Source organism: Carcharhinus amblyrhynchos, chromosome 18, assembly GCF_965287045.1.
Source record: "Carcharhinus amblyrhynchos chromosome 18, sCarAmb.v2.hapA, whole genome shotgun sequence".
Classification (NCBI taxonomy): Eukaryota; Metazoa; Chordata; class Chondrichthyes; order Carcharhiniformes; family Carcharhinidae; genus Carcharhinus; species Carcharhinus amblyrhynchos.
Window position 1 is genome coordinate 14,772,051 of NC_137341.1, and position 21,252 is coordinate 14,793,302.

Below are 21,252 nucleotides of genomic sequence, written 5' to 3' on the forward strand. Positions count from 1 at the left end.
CCCATCAATATATGGTAGTAGGAGATCTAGCATTACTTATGAAAACTGAGCATGTATTATGGGACATGTAGAAGAGCAAATGCTTCCTTTCCACTTCTTTGTTCCTATTGTTTGAATCTTCAGTTCTGTAACTCCATCGTGACTCCTATTGTTTCAAAAATATAACTTAGAGTAGATTGGGTACTTCTGTGGAAATTGCATTGAAGTGCACAAGTCCAGTACAAAGCTCAGGGACAGGATTGTCTGAGCTTGTTCATTCCTGCGCCTGCTGTTAGCGAGATGGAGAATTTGGTACTCAGCCAAAAATCCATTCATTGCAGCGGCACCGGAGAATCCCAGCCACAGACGAGGTTGGAGGTTTCTGGCTGAAGTGTTAAAAACTTGGTAGTTGTAAACCAAACTTCTACTTGAAGCTACAGCAGCATTTATAGTTTTAAACTGTGCTTAACTTATTTCTAACCTCCTGTTTCTAATCAGTAGCGAGTAAATCTTTGTTCTTGTAAACTCACTCCATTCCAAAGTAGAAATCACTTTTTAACCTCACATTGAGAGTATACAAGAGATACAGTCCACATAATCTTTAATCCATAAGGCAGGTAATATCATTAATTTTAGTAGAGATTTGCTACTGGATAAGTTAACTTAGCTTGTTCATACTGGCTTTCTTGACGTCAATTATAATTGCCATTAGTATCGTCTCCAGCTGCAAATTATTGCAGAACTGTAAAAACCTACCGTATGAGTCCTTGTAGTGATACATGGTGCTTTATGTTAATTTTTGTATAATAGGATTAGTATTACAATGATTCTATGTCCAAACAAAAACTTGTGTTTTTTCAGTTTCCTTTCCTACTAATTTGTGGTTCAGTTTTAAACCTATGTAATTAATTTACAAAACCAATGAATGAATGAACTCTTTGTTTTCCAGCTGATCTGCAAACCAGGTCAGTAGCCCAGTAACTAGATTACTGCAATTAAATTTACAGTAAATGCTTGCAGAAATTTCAGGCCAGGACAATGTGCTTTTTATTTTCTTCAATATTTCCTCTGTATTTGTCATTGTGGAAAAGCTGAAGTTCGGGGGCAGGAGAACAAATTTTGAGGTTTCCGTTTAACCGGGGAGGAAATATTTCAAATCTGAAAATGCAGCCTTGGGCTGCAGTCACTGAATTAAAGTCAAAGGCTGGATGTAATTTGGACTAAACCTGATGTGTTTTAATTTAATTGAGTTAATTCAGTTTAGTTTTTTTGTATCATGTATCAATGTCTTGAAATTGTAGCATTTTTTAAAATCTTAAATTAATTTATTGGTGATTTGTGACAAAGCTATTAAATAAGATTTTGTCTTCCATAACTCCATATTCTTAACTATTGACTTAATTCCATGGAGAAGAGGAGGATAAAGCTTTGCTAATTTGTACTGTGGATTAGAGGATATGGTTTTGAGAAGAGGCTGGTTCTCACTTCATTAGAACTGAAGTTAAAATTGTAATCTGATGGAAATGGAGGCATAACTTCTGTTGTTGTTCGGTTGACTTTTTTTCTATTTCCCAACCTTGTGCGGCTCTGAACCAGGACTGCAAATTCTGGCACTGCCTTTACTTGTAAAGCCTAGCATTCACTTTGTTCACCTGCCGTGTTACCTTCAATGACTCATGCACACATATACCACTAGACTTCTTGCTGTTGTATCCCATTTAGCCTTTGACATCCAGCCTTTGACTTTAATTCAGTGACTGCAGCCCAAGGCTGCATTTTCAGATTTGAAATATTTCCTCCCAGGTTAAACGGAAACCTCAATGACTCATGCACACATATACCACTGGACTTCTTGCTGTTGTATCCCATTTAGAATTGTACAATTCAACTTACATTGCCTCTCTTCTTTTTCATACTAAAATGTTATTTCTTTACATTAAATTTCATCTGCCATGTGTCCACCTAGTCCGCAAGCCTGTCTGTGTCCTGTTAAGTTCTATCACTATTTTCCTCCTCTTTGGTAATACTTCCAAGCTTTTACCTGAAGATTTTGAAATTGTATCTTGTGCACCCTTAAGTCACCTTTTTTGGTTTACCTCCTACTTTCCCCCTTTCAACAATGTGAGACTCATATTTCTATCTCCCTTCAGTTCCAACAAGGAGTTGTATTCTGCTCAAAATATTAACCCTATTTTTTCTCTATAGATGCTGCCAGACATGTTGAGTTAGTTTTTCCAGCACTTCCTGTATGTGTCTAAATCATTAATATTTATCATGAAAAGCAGTGATACTTGTACAGACACCTTGGGAAGTTGCACTCTATATGTTGCTCCAAATCAGGAAATAACCACTACCCTCTGTTTCCTGTCACTCAGCCAACTTCCTTTCCAGATTGTCACTGTCCATTGTATTCCATGGACTTCAACTTTTCAAGCCAGCCATTTGGAAGTCCATATAGACCTCATTACCCTCAACTTTATTACCTCAGCAAAAACTTCACTCAAGTTGGCCAAACACGATTTGCCCAGGTAAAACCTATTTCCACCAGTTAGTGAGTAACTAGACAATGCAAACTTATAGAGGGAAAAAAAGGGTTAATATTTCGAGCAGAATATAACTTTGTTGGAACTGAAGGGAGATAGAAATATGAGTCTTACGCTGTTGAAAGGAGGAAGTAGGAGGTAGAACAAAAAAGTGATCAAGCTTAACAGAAAAATACTACACATGCTGCTTTCAAGTAATCAGCCATAATGTCTGCTTGAAATTTAAAGATCCAGCAGTCTCTCAATCTTGCTGAGGCTTAATGCTAGAAATTTATTGTCATCGATTTTTAGCCAGACCATCATTGGCTATAATTTTACAGTTGTGTGCAGTCTTAAGTGATGCCTATTAGAAGATGGACGAGTAAGATGCATAAGTTGCTGCTATATTTTCCAGTACAGGTCTTGATAAAAATGAAGAGAACCAATTGCTTGCAATTATTAAGCCTCAATTTAATAGTCTTTCCTTTGGTCAGTTGACTTCCTACTTTGAAACCTGCTCTAATCTGAATTTAATGCATATAATTCACAGAAATTTTTGGTGTCAGCAGATGTTTGGTGTGACATTGTTTGAAAAACAGAGCACTGTTTTGTTAAGCTAGATATAAAGAACAATTTTAATTTGGGCAGCTGAGTGAAGATGGGGCTTTCCACTCCTTCCAACTGCAGTTTTGCCCAGGGTTATTGCAAAAGTGGATTAAGGACATGCCTGAATTGGGCAAGAATGTTGTTTGCGCAAATTGAAATTCCATATGTTGGGTGTACATGGTACCTTCTTTGCAACTTTGAGGTATAATGGACTGTATAAGAACATAAGAAATAGGAGCAGGAGTAGGCCATCTAGCCCTTCGAGCCTGCCCCGCCATTCAACAAGATCATGGCTGATCTGAAGTGGCTCAGTTCCACTTTCCCGCTTTCTCCCCATAACCCTTAATCCCCTTGCCTACCAAAAACCTATCTACCCGCGTCTTAAATATATTTAGCAAGGTAGCCTCCACCACTTCAACGGGCAGAGAATTCCAGAGAGTCACCACCCTTTGAGTGAAGAAGTTCCTCCTCAACTCTGTTCTAAACTGCCTGCCCCCCCCCCCCCATCTTGAGGCTGTGCCCTCTAGTCCTGCTGTCCTTTCTGAGCAGGAAGAACCTCTCCACCTCTACCCTATCCATCCCTTTCATCACTTTATACGTCTCAATGAGATCTCCCCTCATCCTTCTAAACTCTAACGAGTACAAGCCCAGTCTATTCAGCCTCTCATAGCTCAACCCCCTCAACTCCGGTATCAGCCTAGTGAGCCTCCTCTGCACTCCCTCCAAGGCCAAAATATCCTTGCGCAGGTGCGGCGACCAAAACTGCACACAGTACTCCAGCTGCGGCCTCACCAGTGCCCTGTACAGTTGCAGCAAGACCTCCCTACTTTTATATTCAATCCCTCTTGCTATGAAGGCCAGCATCCCATTTGCCTTCCTGACCACCTGCTGCACCTGTAGACTGGGTTTTTGCGACTCATGCACAAGGAACCCCAGGTCCCTCTGCACCGTAGCATGCTGCAGTTTTTCGCCCTGTAAGTAGTAGTCCTTCCTACCATTATTCCTACCAAAGTGGATAACCTCACACTTGCCAACATTGTATTCCATCTGCCAGGTCCTCGCCCACTCGTCAGCCTATCTAGATCCCTCTGCAGACTTTCCACACCCTCCGCACAATTTGCTGCTCCACTTATCTTTGTGTCATCAGCAAATTTCGACCCCTTTACACTCGGTTCCCTCCTCCAGATCATCTATGTAAATGGTAAATAGCTGAGGCCCCAGCACCGATCCCTGGGGCACTCCACTAGTCACCAACCGCCAATCCAAATTGCACCCATTGACACCCACTCTCTGCCTCCTATTTGTACACTCTGTATGTTTGTACTAAGGCAGTGAGCAGCCGAATTAGTGTTTTTTTTGATAAGCTCCATTCTCCATCATCAATTCGCTCAATGTGGGGGCTGGTTGATTGGCACCTGCTTGCCGGAGGAAAAGAAACAAGTCTGGATATTGCATTGGCAAGAAAGTGGTACATTCCGTCAACATTTTAAAAATCTGCTCCTTTATCTCCACAATTAGAAAAACGTTTTGGTGTTTTGTCTTGCAGGCTACATAGAATGAGCAGTCAATTTCATGCTTCATTGCCTTGACTTTGAACTAAGCAGATAAAAGCTTGCCTTTGCTATTAGAACTTGCAAAACTTATCTTTTCTTGATACAATGTCTCGGCATTATAATACCAGTCATGCTACTTGTATAAACACTGCATGATGACTTATTTAAATCTACAAATGCTGATGAGTAGTTTAATGGTTAACTCGCGTCTACTGTGCAATGAAGCCGGAGAATATTGAGCCATGTGTTGTAGTTCTTAAGTGATTATTCATGGTATCTGTACGTTTTTTTTGTGGGTGCAACTTGCTCAAGCAGATTTATCCAAGGCAGAATGCATGTTGGAAGAAGTTTCAGAGTGTAGATCATTAAGTACAAGTCCTGTACTACATTTTACATGTGTACCCTTTTTTTTACAACAAAGTCAGAATTCTTTCCTTATTTGTTATTAATAATCATACCAATAATATAATACATTTAATCTTGCCTTTGGAAAAACTCAAAGTAAGTACATTTATTGGCAGAAGAGTAAAATATTCAATGTGCAGAGTCACTTAAGGAAGTGGCTTTGTTACAAGCTGGATTCCACAGTATTAGTGTAGAAAAATAACTGAAGCTTGCAAATGTGCAAGTTCTTCCAATCATAGCATGCAACCTTTATTTTGTTGCATTTTCATCAGTGGCTGGAAAAGATCCATTACATACTATTAAGTGGCTTGACCTTAATGGAAGAGGGCAAAGAGATGGTTTAGGGAGGTAATTCCAGAGCTTGGGGTCTGGACTACTGCTGGCATGGCCACAATGATGATGAAAAGGGAAAGGGGGGTGCAATTCAGACCACAGTTGGCAGAATGTAGAGTTCTCAGAGCTGTGGTGCACTTGGAGGAAGGCAGAGCGATGAAAGGATTTCAACATGAGGATGAAATTTTTAAATTTGAGGTGGTGAGGGCAACTGGAGACAGGGATTTGTAACATAGATTATGGGCAGCAGGGATTTGTTGAGGTGGTTTCTAAAGTGTAAATTGTGGCGTATTGGAATAGTCGAAGTTGGAAGTGACAAAAGCTTGGCTGAAGGCTTTTGCAGAAGATGAGCTGCTTTAAAAATATGGCTGGAATTTCTGGCCATTTGTGCCCTGCCGCCGCTTCAAGCGAGGATGCAGAATTTGGTGCTCTGCCAAATCTCCATTCACTACAGCGGGACAAGAAAATCCTGCTGGCACGAACGGCCAGAAAACTCCATCCTATATTCATGGGAACATTGCCATTTTCAGCAAGTCCAGCATTTGTTTCCTTGAACATGTGTTGTGTTATGTTGTGCCATCATGTCAGTTTCTGATGCAACTGAGTACCTGGACATGCCACAAGTTGGTGTGAGCACTGGTGTCACATTGGTTAAGAATGGAAGGTTTCCTTTCCCAAAGGATGTTAGTGAAGCAGTTGGTATTTTTCTATTTCAGCAACCGATAGTTTCACAGTCAGTTTTAATGACGGCCACTTTTTATTTCCAGGCTTTAAAAAAAGATCAAGTTCTCAAACTGCATTCTCTGGATTATTAGCCTAGGCTCCTGGAGTCCAATAACGTTACCACTGCATTATCGTATCAGAGTTCAGAGACAGAGCTGGGTAGTATTATGTAAGTAGCAGGTGGCCTTTGTGATGAAAAGGACAGGGAGCAGAAACTGAGCTTGGGGACAAGTCAAACGCTAAACTTGCAAGCAATCTGGTTCAACATCTGGGCCATGCTTGGGTTGTGGGAGAGTTGGTGGTGGTGATGATGGTGTGCTTTCGGGGTGGACTTGGTGACAAGGTGCACAGTTTATAACTAAACCGAAGATAATTGCATCAGTATTCTCAGGGTTTAACTAAAAAATGTTGATCAAGCAGCCTGATGGCACAGAAGTAGTGGGAGGGGATCAGAAAAATAACAAGGGCGTAGCTGAGTGTTATAGTATATCAGCATTTGTTGTCAAAGGATAACATGTAGAAATGATGCTGTGAAAGAGAAACCTTTGGTGGAGAAGCTCTGGATTCATTTGGATATATGTGTAGAACATTTAAATGCAGGCATATTAACTGAGGCAGAGTAGAAGCATAGGGCAGTATGTTATCTGTATCAAAGGCTGTAGAGAAGAATGAGCAAGGATAATGAATCACAGTTGCAGAGGATACCACTTCAAAAATTGTCCAGTGCTTGACTCTGGTTGTTGCTGGCTTTTTTCCCCATGGTTCAAACTCTTGCCTACCCACAAAAGGCAGCCTATAAATGATCACAATTGTGCTTGGCGTGAGCATCTTTTGTGTCTAGTCCTGGAATCAGTACTTGCCACTAAGAGTGTCTGTTTCAAAGCAATGGTGGCTGAGATGAGCCATCTGTAAATGAGATATAATGTGCCAAATTTTAGTTTTTTATTATTTTCATATGTAGCCAACTTTATATGGACAAAATTAACATAGTTTTTTTGATTGCCGATGTTTTCCTTAAACTTAAGTGCTTGTGGATGTTCATCATTCTTTAAATGTAGGCATTTGTGAATGTTACTTGTGGAGTTTAGATTTTGTATTGCTGAAGCAAGTAATATCAGGCAACTTAATTGACACCAGTTGAAGTACAGTCATTACCCTTGGATGATTCAGCTTCAATAATATGTATGATTTGCTTCCTTTAAGTTCTGAGCTGACCTCTAAACAAATTGCATTTTCGTCATTATGTGCCACTTAAACTAAACAAAGTAAAGGATGTTTCATTTTAATTTATGACCTATTTACTGCATAGTTCTAAATTTACTTTCCTTCTCGTATGTGAGTTTGCATGGTTTTCGAGGGGGGTCGGGAAACAAACATCTTGGTATTGGCACAAGCATTAGCGCACTATACATTTGTCTCCTACAGCTATGAAGCACAAGTTAATTCCTAATTGTTAATGGGATAAGAAGCTGGGCAGAAATTGGGCACTTCCTGTAGGAGGAAACACTGAAGGGGGCTGGGGGGCAGGGTGAATGCATCTGTTGAATTATATTTGCAATCTGCTGGAGTATAGTATCTATAAAAACTTGGGAAATGGTTCATTTTCCCATCCTTCCAGTTAGTGAATGAGAAATGAGTTAGTCAGGCTGTGTTGGGAAACTGTGACAGAGGAGGAGAAAGAGGAAAGTCTAATTATTGGAGTAAAAATAAGGCATTGGAGAATGGAATTTATTAAGGTTTAATTCTGCAATAAGAGCACAACATTGTCTGAATTTGGTGAGCGTCATAGATTAAATTATCTGGTGTCGAGTTGTTAATCTCAGCCATGATGATGAATAATGGCAAAATTGTCATGGGGATAATAATCTTAGACTTAGACTCAGGGTGATGCCAGTGGACTAGAGAATGGAAAATGTTGTGCTCTTGTGCCCAAAAAGGGGTGTAAAGATAAGCCCAGCAACTACAGGTCTGTCAGTTTAACTTTGGTGAGAAAGGTTTTGGAAACTATAATTCAGGACAAAATTAGCAGTGGCTTAGACAAATATGGATTAACTTGAGCAAAGCCAGTATAGTTTTGATATGGGAAAATCATATTTAACTAACTTGAGTTTTTTGAGATAATTGTTTGTTTTGAGGATAACATAGCTGGTATGGTGTACAAGGACCTCCAAAAGGCATTTGATAAAGTGTCACATGCAAGGATTGCCAGCAAAGTTAGAGCACATGAATTAAAGGGGAAAGTAGCAGCATGGACCCAAAATTGGCTGCGTGACAGGAAACACGAGCAAGGGGTATTTGTTTTTCAGATTGTAGAAAGGTGTATAGTGGACCGTCCTGGGGTTGGTGTTGGAACTCCTGCATTTTTTTGATCTATGTTAATAACCTAAACTTGGGTGTACAGAGTACAATTTCAAAGTTTTCACATGGCACAAAACTTTGAAATTTTGTGACCAAGTTCAAAATGATATAAATAGGCCAGTGGAATAAGAACATAAGAAATAGGAGCAGGAGTAGGCCATCTAGCCCTTCGAGCCTGCCCCGCCATTCAATAAGATCATGGCTGATCTGTCGTGGCTCAGTTCCACTTTCCCGCCCTCTCCCCATAACCCTTAATCCCCTCTCTTATCAAGAACCCATCAACCTGCTTCTTAAAAATATTTAGCGAGGCAGCCTCCACCACTTCAACGGGCAGAGAATTCCAGAGATTCACCACCCTTTGAGTGAAGAAGTTCCTCCTCAACTCCGTTCTAAACCGCCTCCCCTTTATCTTGAGGCTGTGCCCCCTAGTCCTACTGTCTTTTTTGAGCGGGAAGAGTCTCTCCACCTCTATCCTATCCATCCCATTCATCATCTTATACGTCTCAATGAGATCTCCCCTCATTCTTCTAAACTCTAACGAGTACAAGCCTAGTTTATTCAGCCTCTCCTCATAGCTCAATCCCCTCAACTCCGGTATCAGCCTAGTAAACCTCCTTTGCACTCCCTCCAGGGCCAAAATATCCTTGCGTAAGTACGGCGCCCAAAACTGCACACAGTACTCCAGCTGCGGCCTCACCAATGCCCTATACAGCTGCAGCAAGACCTCCCTACTTTTATATTCAATCCCCTTCGCTATGAAGGCCAGCATCCCATTCGCCTTCCTGACCACCTGCTGCACCTGCAAGCTGGGTTTTTGCGACTCATGCACAAGGACCCCGAGGTCCCTCTGCACCGTCGCCTGCTGCAGTTTTTCGCCACGTAAGTAATAGTCCTTCCTACCATTCTTCCTACCAAAGTGGACCACCTCACACTTGCCAACATTAAATTCCATTTGCCATTTCCTGGCCCATTCGCCCAGCCTATCTAGATCCTTCTGCAGACTCTCCACACCCTCCGCACAATTTGCCTTTCCCCCAATCTTGGTGTCATCAGCAAATTTCGACACCCTGCACTCGGTTCCCTCCTCCAGATCATCTATATAAATGGTAAATAGCTGAGGCCCCAGCACCGACCCCTGGGGCACCCCACTAGTCACCAACCGCCAATCCGAATAGCACCCATTGACCCCCACTCTCTGCCTCCTATTTGACAACCAATCCTCTATCCACGCTAACACCCTACCCCCAACTCCATGTCCCCTGACCTTCTGCAATAACCTCTTGTGAGGTACCTTGTCAAACGCCTTCTGAAAATCCGGAAAGACCACATCCACCGGCTCTCCTCTATCCACTGCCCTAGACACATCCTCATAGAACTCCAGTAAATTTGTCAGACACGACTTCCCTTTAATGAAACCGTGTTGCGTCTGCCCTATCAAGCAATTCCCTTCAAGATGCCTCGCAATTTCCTCCTTAATGACGGATTCCAACATTTTACCTACCACAGACGTTAAACTAACCGGCCTATAATTCCCTGCCTTTTGCCTGGCACCCTTCTTAAACAACGGCGTAACATTAGCCGTTTTCCAATCTTCCGGCACTTCCCCGGAATCCAGCGACGTCTGGAAAATAACCACCAAGGCATCCACTATAACCTCCGCCATTTCTTTCAGAACCCTCGGATGCATTCCATCCGGTCCTGGGGACTTGTCCACAATCAGCCCCTCCAGTCTGTCGAGCACCACCTCTCTAGTAACAGTAATGTCATTAAGACCCTCCAGTCCTACCACCTTTCCATCGCTAACACCCGGCAAATTATTCACGTCCTCCTCCGTGAAGACAGAAACAAAAAAGTTATTCAATACCTTAGCCATATCCCCATCCCCTACCACTAGGTCCCCTTTCTCATCCTCTAAAGGACCAACGTTCACCCTAGCCAGCCTCTTCCTTTTTATATATTTATAAAAACTCTTGCTATCCTTTTTTATATTAAGCGCTAGCCCAGCTTCATAGCTTCTCCTACCCTCCTTTATCAACTTCTTTGTCAATCTTTGTTGACATTTAAACCTTTCCCAATCCTCTTCTCGCCCACTGCTCTTAGCTACTCTAAATTCCTCCGCTTTTAATTTAACACTTTCCTTCACCTCCTTTGTTATCCACGGCTTATTACCTCTCCTCCTACTGTCCTTTTTGACCATCGGAATAAATTTCTGCTGAGCACCAAGAAAGATCTCCTTAAAGATCCTCCACTGCTCCTCAGCAGACCTACCTTCCAACGCGCTCCCCCAGTCCACATTCGCCAATTCTTCTCTCATCCTACCATACTCCCCTCTATTCAAACAAAGGACGCGTGTCCGGGAACCCACTTTCTCCTCCTCCATCTGCAACAGAAACTCCACCATGCAATGATCACTCTCTCCAAGAGGATCCTTCACCGCAAGGTCCCTAATTCTACCCGCCTCATTACATAGCACCAGATCCAAGATAGCTCGCTCCCTCGTCGGCTCCAACACACACTGCTCAAGGAAATTATCCCGGCAGCATTCCAAGAACTCCTCCTCGAGCCCACCTCGTCCAACATGGGTCGACCAATCAATATGCAGATTGAAATCTCCCATAACTACTGCCGTCCCATTCCTGCACGCCGCACTTATTTGCGTGTTAACAGCCCGCCCCACCTCCAGATCATTATTCGGGGGCCTATAGATGACACCCACCAGCGTCTTCCTCCCTTTGATGTTCCTAATCTCCACCCACAACGATTCCACTTTCTGCTCTTTGGCTCCGATATCATCCCTTGCTACCACCTTGATACTATCCTTAATCAGCAGAGCTACGCCACCCCCTCTTTCCTCCTGCCTATCCTTCCTAAACACTTGATAGCCCTGTACATTCATCTCCCAGTCCCTGTCACCTTGCAGCCACGTCTCTGTAATGGCCACCAGATCATATCCATTTGTGTCGATCTGCGCCACCAGCTCATCCACTTTATTCCGAATGCTTCGTGCATTCAGATAAAGCGCTTTCATCCCAGCCTTCACCTGGACCCTATTTGCCGTAACGCCACCAATTGGGACATCCTCGGCCTCTTCCCTTACCTGTACCCTATCCTTAACTTTAGACCTCGTAAGGTCACCTACCCTTGCACCCTCCCCCCCCCTAATTAGTTTAAAGCCCTGTCTACAGTCCTCTTTACTCGATTCGCCAACACTCTGGTCCCAGCACGGTTCAGACCCACCCCATCCCGCCCGAACAAGTCCCACCTACCCCAATACTGGTGCCAATGCCCCATAAATTCGAACCCATTCCTCCCACACCAATCCCTGAGCCACCCATTCACTTCCTTTATCCTGTCAACCCTACGCCCATCTGCACTCAGTTCAGGCAGTAGCCCAGAGACGACCACCTTGTCGGTTCTACTCTTTAATTCCATTCCCAGCTTTTCATACTCCCTCCCCAGATCCTCAGTCCGCACTTTGCCTACGTCGCCGGCACCCACATGTACTACAACGACCGGGTTCTCGCCCTCCCACTCCAGATTCCTCTGCAGCCCAGCTGCGACATCCTGTACCCGAGCACCAGGCAGACAACACACCCTTCTGTGCACTTTGTCATTGTGACAAAGGACAGTGTCAATACCCTTCACCCCACTATCCCCAATCACTACTACGTTCCTTTTCGCCTTCTCTTTGCCTATGTCCTGCTGCATCACTGTACCGTGTGCAGTTTGCTCACCAACCTCACCTGCCTCGTCCTCTTCCAGACTGGAAGCAAGAACCTCAAACCTGTTATGCAGATTAAGAGGCTGAGGCCTCCGCTCCTCACCCCCCTTCCTCCTCCCAGCAGCCCCCTTTTGTCCCTGACCCTTAGATTTAGCCAGTCTAGCAGGGGTGGATGTCACTTGCACCCCATTGACAATGGCACCCTCTCTCCCCCTGATGAGCCTCAGTGTCTGTAGCTCAGAGGCCAGCTCATCCACCTTGAGCTGGAGCTCCTCCAGCAACCTGCACTTACTACAGACATGGTCACTGGGAAGGACCCTGGGGTCCACCAGTTCCCACATCATACAGAAACCACACATCACATGCCCCTCCATTATTCACTGTAATTTTTTATGGGGAAAAAAGTTTTTTTTCCTTGTTTCCTGCTGTAGTAGTTTTGAAAAAAATTTTTTTCCTTGTTTTTTTTCAAACAAACTCACCTGGCCTTTTTTCCTCCAAGCCCTTTTTGATATTAAGCCCTATTAACTCACTCTGCTTCCCACTCACTCCGCTGCCCGTTCAGACGCTGCCCGCTGTCTACACCAGGCCTCCTTTTAAACCTGGCGCTGATTTAAAGCAGGCTGGTCCACAAATGCCTTTTAACCACTCCTTCAGAATTCTTAAAGCAGTAAACTCAATAAATAAATGCTTTAAACAGTTCTACAAAGAGTAAAGTGCTTTAAACTTATTTTAAACAGGTTTTTAACAGGTAAAATCTTAGCTCTCTCTCTCTGCTTCAGCAAACAATGGAAGGCTTCACCGTGTGGCCCCTTGATAATTAAAGCAGGCTGGTCCACAAATGCCTTTTAACCACTCCTTCAGAATTCTTAAAGCAGTAAACTCAATAAATAAATGCTTTAAACAGTTCTACAAAGAGTAAAGTGCTTTAAACTTATTTTAAACAGGTTTTTAACAGGTAAAATCTTAGCTCTCTCTCTCTGCTTCAGCAAACAATGGAAGGCTTCTGGGTGGGCAAGTGGCAGATGAAGTTTTAATTTGGAGAAATATGAGCCATTTTGCTAAGAATGTGGAGCGGCAATATAAGATAAAGGTTGCAATTCTAAAGAGGTGCAGAGCAAAGTAACCAGCCATACCATATTTCATGAGATTGCTTGGTAACTGAGTCACATATCCTATATTGTGTCTTCCTGGGGTGTCACTTTAATGTATTTCTTCAGCAGCAAACCTTGAGATTATCTGGAGCCTCCTATTGCCACTGACTGTGCATCTTTGTTTAATGAACAGCCATACTGCACTACCACCCTCTGATCTCACCATCACTCCTTTTCCACTGTTATGACCTTGATCCTCCACCACCCCACCCATCTTTCTTCTTCTCTCTCTCTCTCTCTCTCTCTCTCTCCCCCCACCCCACCTCAGTTCCATAGTCAAAATGACCCTTGTTTTATTTTCTAAGAGTTGGCTGTCCTAGTGCAAAGGGATCTTTTGGGGGTGGTATACTTAAACTTTTGAAGATGGCAGGGCAGGTTGAGAAAGCAGTGAATAAGCATATGGGTACCTGTTAGGGTGATGTATAAAAGCAAGGAAGTTATAGTAAACCTGCATCAAATACTGATGTGGCTTGCATTGGAGTGCTGTATCCAGTTCTGGCACCATGCTGCATGAAGGAGTTGAAGGCATTTGAGAGGGTGCAGAAAAGATTTACAAATAGTTCCATGGGTGAGGACCTTGCAGGAAGCAGAAGTAAATTTAAGTGATTTATATTTGTATTGCTGGATGTTAGAAATAACTTGTTGATTTAAGTGAGTTTAAGTTACTGTTTTTGTGTAGGAAAGGAGTAAAACTCTGGTTAGATTCATGTTAAATAAGTGTGTTTGCATGTCTGGAGGGTTTGGTTTTAGTTCAAACTGTCTATTATACAGTGGGAATAGTAAACATGAGTTTGGAGAAAGAATGAGCTGTTGCTTCGCCACCAAGGGCACCTTTAAGGAAAAACCTTTTTGAGTATTTAACGCAGTTGGAGAAGAGTAGACTGAGGAGATTTGGTAGAGGTGTTCGAAATTGGAAGATTTGGTCAGAATAGTTAGGGAGTGACACTTCTGGATAGTGGAAGGGACTAAGGGACAGTGATTCAAGGTAATGAGCAAAAGAAAACGTTGGCGACATGAGGAAGAATTATGAAGTGATTGGTTGCAGTGTTGAATTCACTGCCGGTAAGTGTGGTTGAGGCTGATTCTCTTCCAAAAGAAAGCTGAATAAGTATCTGAAGAGAAAAAAATGTGAAGGGTTCTGTGGAAAAGGCAAGGGAATGGCTTTCGTTGAGTTGCTCTAGCAGAGTGCTTCACTGACACAATGGACCAAATGGCCACCTCCTGTGCTGTAACCATGCAATTCTATCACTTTGTTCCAAGCCATTGCTATACCTTGTGACAGTCCTACCAAAGGCAACATTGCTACTCTTGCAATTGAATTGGCATCAGTTCTTGCCTGATAAATGGCCCAGGCCACTCGAGAACAACTTCTCAAAAAATAAACAATTGTCTGTTATCCTTCCCATTTCTTAATTTAGATTGTGCTGCATGTCTTAAGTTCTGTTTATCAAACTTGGGCATATGTACTCACTGCCTGTGCGTCAATGTATTAGGAGTACATTGTCTGAACTTGGCTGAAGTGGTTTCGCACAACGTGTGAACACCGAATATTCAGTCACATCAAAAGCTACTTGCCCAAATGTTGATGTTTAGTGATGTAATCTCTGTGTGGAAAAGGAAACAGAACTTCCTCTGATCTGGATTTGGGAACGTCAGTGTGGTTTAATTTTGGCAAATGATTCAATTTTTTAAATTGTTCCACTTTTACAAGTAATGATGTGAACTCTGTGGTAAGAATCTGGCAAGAAAGGAGAGAATCTGGCAGAATGGTATGATGACAACAATCTCTCCCTCAATGTCAATAAAATGAAGGAAACAATAAGTGGAGAGCATGCCTCTGTCTGCATCAACAGAGATGAAGTGGAAATGGTTGAGAGCTTCAGGTTTCTAGGTGTCCAGAGCACCAGCAACCTGTCCTGGTCTCTCTATGCTGGCTGTAATTAAGAAAGCCTACTAATGCCTCTACTTTCTCAGGAGGGTAAGGAAATTCAGGGTCTTCGCTACGACTCTCAATGTTTAGAGGTACCAAAGAAAGCATCGTTTCTGGATGTATCACTGCTTTGTATGGCTCCTGCCCTGACCAAGACCGCAAAAAAAAACAAAGGATTGTCCAGTCCATCATGCAAACCAGACTCCCACTCATTGACTCTGTCAGCACTTCCCATTGCCTTGGAAAAGCAGCCAGCATAATCAAGAGCCCCATGCATCCTGGACATGTCCTCTTCCTCCTCCTCCCGTTGGGAAAAAGATACAAAAGTAAGGGATCACGTGCAAACCGACTCGAACAGTTGCTTCCCTGCTGCCATCAGACTTTTGAATGGACCTACTTTATATTAAATTGATCTTTCTCCACACCCTAGCTATAACTGTAACAGTACATTCTGCACCTGTGCCTTTCTCTCTCCCCTCTGTACTCTACGAGCGATGTTTTGTCTGTATAGTGTGCAAGAAACAATACTTTTCACCGTGTACCAATACATGAGACAATAGTAAATAATAAAAAGGTGACCATTTTGGTCCTTTTAGGTTATGTCAGTAACTTGAAAAACCAAGTAGCTGTGGCCTAGTTAATGATTATGCCAATATTAATTATTAGTCGTTATTGCTGTTCACAGTATACTTTAGAAATTCCGTTTTAGATCCACTTTTCTTTGCCTCCTTCTGAAGCTGCGCATCTCAGATCAAACCCTGCCTTCAGTATTTGGTCCTTGGATTAATGAGTATAGAAGGCATAATCTGGTTACTAAACCTGTAACTAAAATACAAAACTAACGTTTTTAGAATGGTTGCTGCTGGGGTTGTTGATACAGTTGAAAGTATATCTGTTTGACACTATATTCATGTCTGTTTGACAGTGTGGCAAGTTGTTGAAATCTTACAGGACCTAAAAGTACTTGAAGCTACTGAAGTATCAGAAGTGGAGTATTCATTTTTACTGTGCTGCGACCTTCAGTGCCAAACTCAGTCGAAAAAGCTTACTCCAACATACTAATAAAATTATAAATAATTGCATTGTGCCTTTAATGTCCAAGTTTTTTTTACCGTGTGAGTTGAGAACACAGCAGGAATTGAGAGAATATGAAGAACAACATGCAATCTTTGATTTATATTATTTAAACAGATATAGATTTTAAAATTAATGTGGGGACTGAAGAGCAAGTGGGAGTCAGTAGAAATGAGAACCGCTCTTAATATGAACATGATTGGTAGAGGTCTGGACGACTTGAGAGTTTATGTAGGGTGAAGTTTAGGAAAACAACTGGAAAGGCATTTGAAAAGTCAAGTCAATGATGCTGATGGGTGAATGAAGATTTTATCAATGGTGCGGGTTAGGTGAAGTCCTAAGTGAAATGTTATCTGTGGAAACTGGAAGAGCCATTTGAAGTTCAGAGTTGAGCAGGATACCAAGATTATTGAGTTTAACTTGGGTGCCCTTTGCAGCTTTGCCAGGTTCCACTTGCCACAGTTTCTGGCAAGAAATGTACAGGAAATCTATGATTAGCTGAAGGAATTTCTGGCCCTCAACTTGATACCACCCATTTGCAGTTAGTGGACAAAATAGCATCTTTGAGATCAGTATTGCTTGGTATCATTGGCACTTAAGGAAGTCAAGTCATGCTTTCATGTTGCCAAATGGCCAAGTGTAAGTGGGGGAAAATGATCAGAGGATTATTCCTGAGAATATCGATACCCTTTTGAGGCAAAATAATAAAAACTATTATGGGAGATGTTTGGTTATTCACAAACAAATAGAAATGGAACAATGAAAGGTTTTTGAAATGGAATGGATGATAGAAGCAAGTGATGACACATGTTGCCATACTGAAGACTGGGGAGAGACTAAAGATGTGTTGAGGGATATTCTGTTACACCTATAGTTGCATGGGAGAATGTTAGTGATCTTGACCAAGTTGATTTCAGTACCCAGCAGAAGCAGACTGAATGTATGCAAACTGATAATACTCGTTCGATGGAACATGGATGCAGATTTTTAATGGCGTATTTAGCTTAACTATTTGAATTCTATGGTAATCCCACTAACCACCATTTTAGTTGATTTCACTGCAGCTTGGCTCAAGCAGCTGTATGAAGCCTGCAGGAACCTTCTAAATTTATGCCCGCTATGGCTTTGTTGCAAAGCTGAGGCATCAACCAAAGGTGGAGGCCCTTCAAAATATGTATAGCTTTCCTTTCACGGAGCTTGATGTAGGGTTTGCAAGACCCACCAAAAGCCTCTGCCAGGAATTACCAGCAATTACAGTTGATGGTGAGCTTTCCTTAGATGCTCATCAGGGCTTCAATGCACAGTCCAGGTGTTGTATTTTGCCTGTTTTGGATGAGCAACTGTCATGCATTTGAATTCCAGGAGTTAATATATTGTGGACTTGAAATCTGAGTCTACAAATGTAATTTTTTTTACTTTTTAACCTCCTGCCTCCCACCCTATTTCAAAGTTTACAAGTAGCTTTACTTGGTGTGAGCTTTAGTCTTTCTGAAGTTTCTAAGTTGATATAAGAATGACTACATGCAGTTGGCAGCAGTTGTTTTTACAGCCAAATTGAGGAGTAACGATACCTTTTGAACTTTGTGTAATCTATATGGTATAAAAGAATTCAAACAAAATAATAGTTCCGTAAAGCTCTTTTCAACAATAAGAAGAGCTTTCACATTATAACAGTTGTTTTTCTGAACACTGGAAATAATAAAGGGGCAGACTAAAAAATACATTAGCTGCGCAGAATTAAATTGAGTACAGTCCAAATATTCATGAATACTGCCTGCTGTTTCTGGAACCAACTGTAATTGTCCTAGCTTCCGCTGTTTTACATGATTATGTCTTGACTAAATTGCGTGTGTTGTGTTTGTGTATTTTGGGTTTGATGGCAAAATTTTAGAATTGCTTTTGTCAATCTGAAAAAGAACTCATCCCAACTGGATAATTTGATGTTTTTTGACTTTTGTATTCTAATTGCTTTGACTCTGAATAGCTATGAGTTGTATGGTTTTATTCAGTAGCATCTTTATGATGCTGGGTAATTGGAAAGGACTATTATTTCCTATTTTCAAGCTTTCTGAAGGCTTTTCGTTCAGAATCCCTACAATGCAGGAGGAGACTATTTGGCCCATTACCTCTGCACCAGCTCTCCGGAAGAGCATCCCACCCAGGTGCCTCCCCTCTGGTCTATCCCCATTTACCATGGCTATTCCATCTAATCTAACCACGTCTTTGGACTGGTGGGAAACTGTGGGCACCTGATGGAAACACTCAGATGTGCGGAGCATGTGCGATCTTCACACAGTCACCGAAGGCTGGAAGCCTGGGGCCTTGGTGCTGTGAGGCAGCAGTGCTAACTACTGTGTTACTCTGCTGTCCATTCTATTGTTGAATTTGGAATTTAGTTGTTTTCCAAGTAACTTAAAAGGTTTTGAAATGTGCCTGATCAAAATTTTATTCATGTTTTGTTTCCTTAAACCTGCAAGTTGTTTTTGGGAATCTGTTCTTTTGCCCCTCCCTTTTTAAGCTGCAGGTGCAGATAGATCTTGTGAATTCCATGATGTTTGCTCACTGCATATTAATAGATTGTAACCCAAATGCAAGTTTATTTTTAATACACCAGCAATAGTGTTCAATGTCATTGCATGCAGATTCAAGATCAAGTATTCAGATTGTGCAGGCTTAGACATTGTGTTGGGGGCAGTGGGTATATGGATGCAGTAGTGACAAGAAGGTAAATGGCTGGGAAGGAAAATGTAGGAGGAAGCAAAGGGGTTAGGGTAGGGAAGGAAGAAGCTGAATATGAACAGGAGGAATATGGAGTGGAGAAGAGGAAAAATGAATGATGTGGGTGATTGGACACAAACGGTTTTCTAAAGCAGTCAAATTCTTGGCTTTTGCACGGAATGGGGAATGGGACAGTGCAGGAAGAAAGACAAGGTAAGAAAACAGAAGTTAAATTCCTTCAGTGAGGTGCACTCCACCTTATTATACACTGAACCTTGACTTTTACCTCATTGATTTTCAATGGCTTGAGAAATATTAAGAACCCCAAAACTAACTTGCCGAAGTAGCGTAACAACAAAACAGGGAATCTTTGTTATGAATTCCTCCTTTTGCTATGTTTTCCAAGCTACAGGGTAAATCCCCTTCTTTTCAAATTGTATTATAAGGCCTTTAACATTTAACTGAACTAGTGGCTAGGACAATTTTCCATGGCTTATTAAGAAACAACCATTTTGATAAGGTACGAAAGATGAGTATTGCTTTGGATGAAGAGCTTACACCCACAATGTATGAATCTTGAGTTGGGAATACTACCATAGGAGCCAATTTTACAAGTCTGGAAAGGAAACAATGCTTTTTAGCATCTATGTTAACAGTAGTTATCTGTCCTATTTTCCCCATATACAGTCATTCAATAAGCAATTGAAGATGTATAAGTAAACATTTCTAAGCTTTTGCTCAGTAAGTGGTACCTGGCCTAATTGGGGTTATAAGCTTAATTTATTTATTTTTGCCATTAACTCATGCTGTACACCTCTTGTTGGGAATAGGGTGCTTCTACAGTTAAGGTGGTATATGGACACTCACTCAAACAAAGATTTTGAATACCGAGCAAAATTAAATAATTGCAATCTTGATTTCTGAAGCTTCTGGTCATTGCATAAAATGCTTTTCACAAAAGAAGCAACTTTGTATAGTGATATTAGTCACAATTCAATACTGTGTAAAGTTAAATCAGTTATCAGGAATAACTATATGAATTATCTGATTCAGGAAAGGTTACTTGTTATTGCAATTCAGGGTAAAGTTTGAAAGTTTTTGAGTCAGTTTTCTCTGACCATGTTATTGAGCTGCAACAATATGACAGTTGATTACCTGTAGACACTGTCTTTTTACAGCATTAGTATTTTCATGTACAAGTGATCATTTATTTTCCCTTGCTGGAATCTGTCAAGTTAGGCTGTGTTCCTGCAGTATGTTGAAAATGCGCCTTATTTAAAGAAGGAAAAGCCACATAAATGATGTAATCTTGTCATTTAATTTCACCTGTGCATTGCAAACTGGGAAATGAGTAAAGGTGGCTTTTTTAATCTTTTCTTCAAATTGTGACTGTGAAACAGAATTCTATGTGTATACAGATGAAGATTAGGTTTTTACAAGAGAGCAATCTGTTTAGATGACATCAGTAACAGTATAATTCCTCATTGCAGTTGGCAGAAACGCCTATCTATAAGACCAGAGCTTGAGTTGATCCATACTTGTATTCTGATTTTACTTGGGGAAATGGAGTATGAAGGGGAAGATTTGTGTCTCCAGTTTTGAAGATTCATTAAAGGTGCAGAGTTAATTTTCATGTGAGAGTCTACAAATGACAGCACTCCAGTCATCGTCACATAGTGTACAATGTAATAATAAATTATTGAACAAAATGCAAGTGGTTAATCACCTCCCTTTGTTATCCTCCTGTTCTTTTAGGGTATGAAGGTGTTGGTGGATGCAAGGAACAAGCTGGGCATTCCCTGGGAAAATACTGAAAATGAGAAACATGGAATGTTTGTCATGGCATTTGAAAACAAATGTGGTATGCCAGTAGAGCCAGCCACATTTCAATTATACGTGCCAGCACTGAGGGCACTCTGGCAAGATTCAGGAATCCAGGAAGCATACAACAGAAGGCGAGAATTTCAGCTGGTAAGTAATTCTAACGAGATGCATCGAATGAGGAGAAAATACATTGATCTATTTGGGGGAGGGACTTGATGTAGCAGATAACTAGGCTCCACACAACTTGAAAATGCCACCAATGTAAAGTTTTAGCTCAGGTTACTGCTGGTTTCCTCAAGTCAATAAACAGTTTGATCTAGATTTAGGTGAGGGAACTAAATGTAATACCTCTAAA

The 21,252-nt window shown here is 41.6% G+C and overlaps 1 protein-coding gene across 1 annotated transcript in view; it reads left to right on the plus strand.

The window, feature by feature from the left end:
• gna12a (guanine nucleotide binding protein (G protein) alpha 12a) overlaps positions 1–21,252 on the plus strand; it is a 99,380-nt gene that overhangs the window by 23,872 nt on the left and 54,256 nt on the right. The window contains exon 2 of the mRNA XM_080206405.1: positions 20,829–21,044. Coding sequence (XP_080062531.1) covers positions 20,829–21,044 — 216 coding nt within the window. The remainder of the gene's footprint in view (positions 1–20,828; positions 21,045–21,252) is intronic.